Source organism: Pararge aegeria, chromosome 1, assembly GCF_905163445.1.
Source record: "Pararge aegeria chromosome 1, ilParAegt1.1, whole genome shotgun sequence".
NCBI lineage: Eukaryota > Metazoa > Arthropoda > Insecta > Lepidoptera > Nymphalidae > Pararge > Pararge aegeria.
Window position 1 is genome coordinate 3,104,984 of NC_053180.1, and position 9,392 is coordinate 3,114,375.

General features: G+C 35.7%; 1 protein-coding gene across 1 annotated transcript; it reads right to left on the reverse strand.

The window, feature by feature from the left end:
- Window positions 1–1,352: 1,352 nt before the first annotated feature.
- Window positions 1,353–9,124, reverse strand: LOC120626159 (protein LTV1 homolog). Its single transcript, XM_039893512.1, has 11 exons — window positions 9,026–9,124; window positions 8,784–8,942; window positions 8,309–8,428; window positions 7,737–7,896; window positions 7,219–7,332; window positions 6,758–6,876; window positions 4,958–5,089; window positions 4,356–4,513; window positions 3,504–3,654; window positions 1,906–2,099; window positions 1,353–1,555 (listed from the first exon to the last, which is right to left on the reverse strand). Exons 1-11 carry the CDS (start codon window positions 9,026–9,028, stop codon window positions 1,378–1,380), a joined length of 1,488 nt encoding a protein of 495 aa, XP_039749446.1. The 5' UTR covers window positions 9,029–9,124; the 3' UTR covers window positions 1,353–1,377.
- Window positions 9,125–9,392: the final 268 nt, after the last annotated feature.

The window sequence follows — 9,392 nt, forward strand, 5'->3', positions numbered from 1 at the left end:
ATAGCATCCAATTATTTATTAGCTTTAAGTGTAGTTTATAGTGAAATTATGCTAGGAATATGTAGTATTATTACTTTTGAAAATATAGTAAATTGTTTATTATAACGTTTTTTTGTTAACGCTTCCTAAAACACACTACAAATAATCGAGAAGTTTCTGAGCTTATATTTTTTATTAAGATAAAATGTATCATTTTCACGATCCGATCACCATATCACGATAGCATATGGACCGTCCGTATATTACCCGTTCTCTAAACGGTAAAGAGTATCGAAACACCGTAATGACGTTGCAAAAAAATAGATCTTATTTACCTTTTCTTAAAACTCAAATTCGATCAAATCTCACCTCAAAGGCAGAGCTGGTAAGATAGACTCTAGAACTAGATTTTAACGTCGTACTGTTTTGCTATTTGGAAACGATGCTACGATTGGACTCAATAAAACTTATAGCAGTCGTGACATGATACGCAATCTCGATACGATACGCGATACTGCTCGTTCCATGTCATGTCGGGTTTGTCCGATCAAGAGAGCTGACAGATAACTGGAACATTAGATGATACGTGATCATAATGGAATCAACTAAAAACCACGTTGAGGTCAGGCTCCATATCTATGATTAATTATATGGTGATTGCATTGAATCGTTCAGACTCATGATTTATTTCGCTTAAATTGCTATTAATATGTTAAGCGATGAGCTCCAAAACGGTACGTGATCCTCAGTCGTAGAGGCTAGAGGCCGGTGGACAGATAGAGTGGAGAGGGATTTTAGGCGATTTTTTGCTTGGGTAATGCTCTAACCAGGTTGCTTCTTTAATAGTTTTTAAAGGACAATGTGAGATGGTGATAACAAAAAAAATAACAACCGGCTAAGTTTGTTGTGGGCTTCTTAGACCAGGGCGCGTTTGGAACCCTCGTAGCTTTAGTTTTAAGTTGACGAATTTATTTATCGCCATCAACACACTCCTATGTCATATTTTACATGTAATGTACGCATCAAAAGTGCCATCTATGTGCCTATTTGAATAAAGAAATATTTGACTTTGACTTTATGAGTTTCGGAGTTGGAAGAAAGCTGTTTCAGCCAAAGCTTTAATGATGATGGTAAGGTGATGTTTAGTTATCCTCGTTATACCATCGTTTTTGCTGCAAGGTTTGCCCATAGATATTGTTGCCATGGTGCCAACATCCTGCCCGTTCTCGCTCGCTCGTTATATTTTTGTGAGTTTGGTCACCATAACAATGATCGCAAAATCATTAAATTAAACTTATAAAGTGATTTTGCTGGCCATCGTTTCTTGTGGGCCTATATTATCCAAGATAAAGGTCAGTTTAAGTAAAATGTACTCTTAAACAATATATTTTTATTATATTACAAAATTCTATTTCCCTGAACGTTATTTCTGTTGTTCATCATTATCTTCTCTTGCCGTTTCTTCTCGTCCTTGAACGCTTCTTTATTTGCCTTCTTCTCCACTCTTCTTTCTTTTCTATACTCTTTGAGAAGACGTTTTCTTTCCTTTTTCTCTTCCTGTGTTTCTTCTTTAGGTCTAGAAATATATTCCATATGAAAATGCGCTCTTATAATATGATTCCTAAGGTAATTTTGGACCTACCAATGCATAAGTTTAAAGAATGTGTTAAAACACATTTATTACAGCGAGGTTATTATACAAATGATGAATTTCTTAATGACAAGGTTGCTTGGAAGCATCCGCTTTCAACTCTCACAAGATAGAAAAATGAATTTTGAAATGTAAAACGTATATTGTTAATGTTGGAAAAGAGCAAAAGTTAAAGTTAAATGAATTTTTAATTGACATATAACGAAAAATGTTTAACTTTCAACTATTTACTAAGTAAAATTTATTCTATGTATCGATCGATCGAGAATGATTACCTTATTGATAAAACACTCAATGTAGACAGAATGGTGTCCGCGTTGGTTAGTCCGTCGTCATCTGAAGCTTCGTTGCTATCACCTTTATTCTCTGCGTTGAATTTGGCGAGTGACTTGAGTGTGAGCTTGTTTTGCTTTTCTAGTGCACCTTCTGGTATTCCCGTTTTTGGATTTATTTTAATTGTCTGTGGTTTCTGAAATAATAATTCGAGTTGTATCAAAATTATAATCAATTCAAATTATTCATCAGCTGCTGTAAAATTTCTAAATGCAGAAAATAATGTGTTAATTTTTTATCACCTCAAATATTTTGTGTATTGCTTAATTAAGATCGGAAAAATATCAAGAAATAATATGTATATAGCATATTCCGTAAAACATTACTCTCTATGGATACGGCAGGTATATATTAAAACTATAGCCCCTATTTGGTTACCACGCGACATCGTACTGGATTGCTAAAGCGCTTGGTGGCACACCTTTGGTGGTAGAATGGTAAGTGACTAGCCACGGCCAAAGCCTACCACTAGACCAGATAAATTTCTGTATTAATATATAATAGGGGCAATTTGTGTATTTATTTATTTATTGTGTATTTGTTTATTTGTGTATTTGTTTATTAATTTATTTATTGTAGTAGGAGCTGGGAGGTTCTATAGAACCCTATAGAACCCACGACAAACCCCAGCTTAATGTAATTTTGGGCCTGGTAGGTCTAGAAGTTTAAACCATCGCTAGCAAAACAAATTCTACACTTGAGACTTGAGACAACGTTGCTTTTATCTTTCACAAGATAGAAAAAAAATTAATGTTAAATGATATAAAAACTGATATTGGTAAAGAGCAACTGTTGAGTTTCCTGCCGTCTTGGTATGTACTTAAAATAAATGAATTTCTATTGCTCTGTCTACATCTGCTTCGTCGGACCTCTTGATGTCCATCCATACTTTGTGCGATTACCATCGCGACTCGTTGGATACAAGTGTTAATCTTGTACCAACTGAGACAAGACCAAAGAGTGTCATAAAAGTGTGTTAGAGGCTACAGAACTCTCACGCATGTTGGTTTCTTCACATTGTTTTTCTTCAACGTTGAAGCAAATAATATTTTAATTACTGAGTATTGGGATTCGAACTCGGCCCTCCGAAAGTGAAACCGAAGTCATAATCACTGGGCTATCGTCAGTTTGTAGGTGATTCTCTCAAATGGTTGTAATTCTAGATATATTTGTATTTAGGACTAGCAACCGCCCGCTTTCTTCATCTGCGTTTATTACGGTTTTACAAATAGCGTGGGAACTGTTTGTTTTTCTGTAAAGTAGCTTATGTGACTCTCTGTCTTTTCAACAAATGTTGGGGCGTTAAGGAAGGACAAACAAACAAAAACACTTACGCATTTATAATATTAATAGAGATTATTATAGTGTGTCAATATATGTAGATTAAAAAGCTTATTATTTTAATCTACATATATTGAAATTTATATGTATTAATAGCAAAATTAACAGCTATATATTTATTACAAATAGAAGTATTTTATAATTATTTAAATCTTTTAATTTATTCAATATTCTTTAAGAGTCAATATTTTTTTCTTACCTTAGGCTCCTCAATGACCTTGGGATGGTTGTACAAGTTGGAGTATGTGGATAGAATAGTCTCACAATCCCATTTCTCCGTCGGCTCAACCTCTATTGTGACCATTTCATCCTCTTCCGATACCTCTTCTATTTCTTGGAGACGTTGTATTCTGTAACAAAAAAAAATGCTATAAATAATTTTCCCCAAGCGTATAGTATGTCGTGTGGTGTGGCAGATAAAAAAAGATAATAATAGTAAATTTTATAAAATTAACAATCTTAGACTGCATTCATATCTTAATTATTACGCTGAGATCTTTTAAGCATATAATATACTTAAACCAGGAGCTCTCGCTATTCTCTAACAAAATTTGTATATACATTGAGCTAATTTCTCTAATTTAACTGTATATTACTCAGTTTTTTTTTTATGTTGCGGGCAAACTAGTGGAGTGTGTGTGTGGGAAATATTATATATTTGTCACCATCACCATGTTTGCTGTTTGCATCTGCCTTCTGTTGGGAGGCTTTGGCCGTGGCTAGTTACCACTCTACCGACAAAGACGTGCCGCTAAGCGATTTAGTGTATTGGTGCGATGTTGCGTAGAAACCGATTAGGGGTAAGACTACCATACTCCCTAACAGGTTAGCCCGCTACCATCTTAGACTGCATCATCACTTACCACCAGGTGAGATAGCAGTCAGGGGCTAACTTGTAATGAAATAGAAAAAAATCAAGTAAATACCACAATGCGGATTTGAATGCAATCAAATATACATATAACTGATATATAATATAAGTAGAATAGATAATAGTAAAAGTGTGTCAAACAAACACATTTACATTTGTAATGTTAACTAAGGACTATACCTGGCTATTTCCTTCTCCTTGTCTAGCTGGTACCTTCTCTGCGACTCCTCAAACTGCTCGGCTGCTTCTAGAAGCATCCTGTGTGATTCTGGCATAAATCCCTCAATCTCTTCCAGATCTAACGCGCCAACTTCCGTGTCATCATATTCCGCGAACATCTGCAGGAAGCAATTTATTGCCAAAATTAGACAAAAGCTGACTGCAATAGCACGAGTTGGTAAGTGATGATGCAGTCTAAGATGGTAGCGGGCTAACCTGTTAGGGGTACGGCAGTTGTATTATATAAAAAAAACCGGTTTCTTGTGGGATTCTTAGAACAGGGAGCTTTTGGAACCCTCGTAGCTTTAGTTCAAAGTTGGCGAATTTAGTTATCGCCATCAACTCGATTATATATCATATTTTACATGTAATGTACGCATCAAAAGTGCCATCTATGTGCTTATTCGACTATAGAAATATTTGACTTTGACGGGTCCGGGTCCGGATGTAACACCTGCATACTATGGGATTTAGGTGTTCGAATATGTGTATAGAAGCGTCGTACTCAGTAAACCTCTAATTTATTACTACATATATATTAATAAAAAGGTAAAAATACTCACCTTTTCAAATCTGTTATCGAGTAGGGATAACCCTTGGTTTCTGCGTATAACGCTTGAAGACATGGAGTATTGTGAGAAACGTGATTTCGTTTCATCTTTGTCGCCCCACGAGGGCATTTTGTTTCTACCCTCCTGAAAGGAAAACAAAAATGTTATTCATTACAACAACATTATTGGAAGCGTAGGTGTTGACCAAGGTCTTTACATGACCTAATTACCTAATTTATTATCTAATTTTCACAGATGAGATGATGATATTTCACACACCATATAGTCAGTGAAACCGTCTTTACATTACCGAACTAGATGGCGCCATATCTATCAACGGTACATCGCGCTATCGAAGTTTTTACACATGAGCACCACATATAGTCAGTGCAGCCGTCTTTACATTACCGAACTAGGTGGCGCCACGTTAATCAACGGTACATCCTACATCGCGCTATCGAAGTTTTTAGACATGAGTACCACATAATATAATCAGTGCAACAGCCTTTACATTACCGAACTAGGTGGCGCCACGTTAATCAACGGTACATCCTACATTGCGCTATCGAAGTTTTTACACATGAGTACCACATATAGTCAGTGCAACAGTCTTTACATTACCGAACTAGATGGCGCCATATGTGTCAACGGTACATCCTACATCGCGCTATCGAAGTTTTTACACATGAGTACCACATATAGTCAGTGCAAGTCTTTACATTACCGAACTAGATGGCGCCATATGTGTCAACGGTACATCCTACATCGCGCTATCGAAGTTTTTACACATGAGTACCACATATTATAGTCAGTGCAACATTGTTTACATTACCGAACTAGGTGGCGCCATATGTATCAACGGTACATCCTACATCATGCTATCGAAGTTTTTACACATGAGCACCGCTGACTACATATAGGCAGTGCAACCGTCTTTCTGAACTAGATGGCGCTACGTGAATCAACGGTACATCCTACATCGCCCTATCCAAGTGTTCACACATGAGCACCAAATATGGTCAGTGCAATTTCAATATAAAGACTACCTCGATTGTCCATAGGATTCAATGTAATATATACCTTTACATTGCGAATATATCTTGCGAACAACCCCTTTAAAGATTTCAATTATTAAAATAAGCGTTAAATATCTCTAATCAACGAATTTTGTCAATCTATATAAAACGAATTCTATACCTCTTTATAATTTATATTATAAATAATTTGGGTAGGCAGTGCTTTTGACATGTATGAAGTGCACGCCACTGGCTGCCATACAGGGGTAAAGAAGCCTATGTTAATTCAGCTCAAATAGGTTTAGTAGCAGTAGTTGTGGAGAGAACGAGCAACAAACACACACTTAAATACAAACTTTCGTCTTTATGATATGAATGTGCCAATTTTATCACATTAATATTAGAAGCATTCGGTGGCTTGCACTTCATAGGCACAAAAGCACTGCCTACCCTTTTATTTTATTTTTTTGGCATGGTGGAAAAATTTATATATACCCTAAAATTTATATATAGCTGGTATAGGAGGAGGATTTCGGCCATTCCCTTTTGTATGCATATCCTGGTAAGAAATCCAGTGCACACGCCACTGCACACTCCTCTTCTTCTTCTGTTCCTGGGCCTTGTCCGCACTTGGTTGGTCTGGGACCGTCCGTTGTAAGTGTGGCCACTGATGCTGCTCCCCGCTGGATCATTCCAGCCAGCCGAGCTCGCTCCAGAAACTTAGCAGGCCGCCCAGGTCGCTGCACACATTATACAACATTAGATTCTGAAGAGACTAAACATGAAATGCAATTACCTGTGACATGTCACTATCATCCTCATCATCATCAGACACAAAGGCCTTGTCTGAGTAATCACCGCCAGACATACTGTCCTGATCATCATCATCTTCGTATTCTTCATCATCAGAAGCAGCTAAAAATAGAAAAATTAATGAATAACTAAGAATTATACAATAAAGTTGGAATCACAGCACGCACCTCTAACTTTTCTAAGTTATGTTTGTTTTAAGCAATGAAAATATCACTTGCTTGAAGCAAGTGATATTTTCATTGCTTCTTTCTTCATTGGTTCTCAAAGGTGTGTGAAGTTCGCCTGGGCCAGCGTGATGGACTACAGCCTTAATCCCTTCTCATTGCGGAAGAAGGTTGATAAGATGATGATGAAGTATAATACAATAAGAGTATATGAAAATGTATCTAAGAAATTCGTCTTTTGTATTAAATCCCTATAAATTACATTAAACGGAAGCAATACCTTCAGCCATAGCCATTTCAATGAAGTTATCTTCTAGTTGATTATCTGGATCTTCAAAATCGAAGTCTTCATCTAAAGCTGCTACCACATCTGGATCCAAATCAAGGCAAAGTCCTAGAAAAAGAATAAAATTATTATTTCGCTTTTATTGGTTGTATTGTAAAAGACATGTTGACCGTTTACAAAATGTTGATTATTTTAGTTCAATTTAGAGAAAAATAAATGTTAATGACAGTTAAAAGATGAAAGAAACAACATAAATAAATTAATTGTTGTGTAATATAAAATATGTTGTTGTGTGGTGGCAGCAAATCAAAATATAGTTGGCATCAATCCATGCAGATCCATGCATGATGCAGCTAAGATGGTAGTGTGCTAAACTGTAAGGGCTAAGGCAGTTATTTTAAGGCCATACCTCTAATTTTCTATCTTGGTGGCATGTCTTTGTTAGAAGTGTAGAAACTAGCTAAAATAACTTTGGTGTTTTATTCATAGCTTAAAGGTGTTAGGTACCATACCTTGTGAGGCAGCTTTATTTAGTAATCCAACATCTTCTTCCACTTCTGAAGCGAACACTGAACTGGGTAACTGAAGAGTCTCTGTGCCTTCCTTTGCATCATCATTACTGTCATCATGACTTTTAGGGAGAGGTTTTTCTTTCCTTTTGTGTGAGGATTTCTGGTTTAAAAGTACAAAGTATGGTGTAAAAGATCATTAAATTATCACATTCGTGTTTTTAAGGGTGCTTCGTGATAATAGTTCATAAAACAACACACAAACAGACAGACTTGACATTTCAAAAGTCCTTATATTAGGCCTAGTTGAAATAAATGAATTTTGTTTAGAAAACCTGAAATGGGCATGCCAATACCTTCCTCAAGAACTGGTATATTAAAGGTTAAGGATTTTTAAATACATAGAGAAGAAACTGTTTCTTCTTATTAACTAATAAATTGATTATTATATCTTTCATTAGTGCATATTTGTTATTAGTGCAGCTAACCATAAATTGTATAAAGTATGACTGGTGATTTACTTAAAACCTACTCATACCACCCATTTGGGGCAGTATTACAAACAAAATACATACAGGCTGCAGCAGCATTGTGACCTCCCTGGTGTCTTTAAGATGCTGTAAGTAGTTGTAGTCATCGTCAAAGAATATTCCATACTTGCTTTGCTCTTCTTTTCTTTGCTCAGGCGTTAACTCCTGTAAAAAGTTTATAGCACTTGAGAATTATTTTGGTAACCTAAATAATTAGACAGAAATTCTTATGCTCTGCACAGAGCAAAATCATTCTGCAAATGAAAGATGAAACCATGTTACAGGTAAAAAAATCAATAAAACAAACTCTTTAGTATAATATTGAATTTTGTCCTTTCCCCATAGACAAAATGTCTCCTGCGAGTCAGTCACTGAAGGTACCCAGAATAATGCTTGTTTATTAAATTAAGGCTATTGAACACAATAATATGAAGGCTTAGATTCAGAAATTTTAGTTATACAGTAAGATTGTACGGCACTGTAGGCACCAAATTGTAGTTGAGGTTAAGTATTTACTTACAGTTTCTTTCTCTTTCCTTGCCGGTATATTAGCATTCACTGGCACCAGAACACGTTGTGGGGCACTCTCGTCGGCCACAAGAGGATCTCTCTGCGATCTATGCACCAAATTAAACGTGACAGCTTTCTTGCGATCTATAAACTTCTTTTTGGTTTTCGGCTGAAATAATGATTAACCACATTAAATCAATCATTTAACGTGTTACAATCAGATCTTTATTCAATAATATTGTGTTCAATTACCATGTTGGTGGTTATTTGCGAGTTAAAATTGATATTTTAAAAAGCTTTGATGTAAAAACATGTGTTGTTTTCGTAAACACACTGATTCACAAGCTAGACTTAATAATGACAGCTGCCAAGTGTCAGAAGTAATTGAGCATCAAAAATATAGGTACCTAATCAAAATAATGGTCTGTGATCCATACTACAATCATATTTTGTAACATAGAAAACAAAAACTTGGGAATAAATGAACGAATAAGAAATAAGCATAAATTTTTCTTATTTTTTTATGGGGTTTTTCATTCATAGGTCGGTTTTAGAGATTTCAACGTGGATTACACTTCACGTCTTTATGTCAAAAAAATTTCGAAGTTGGCAGCATTGT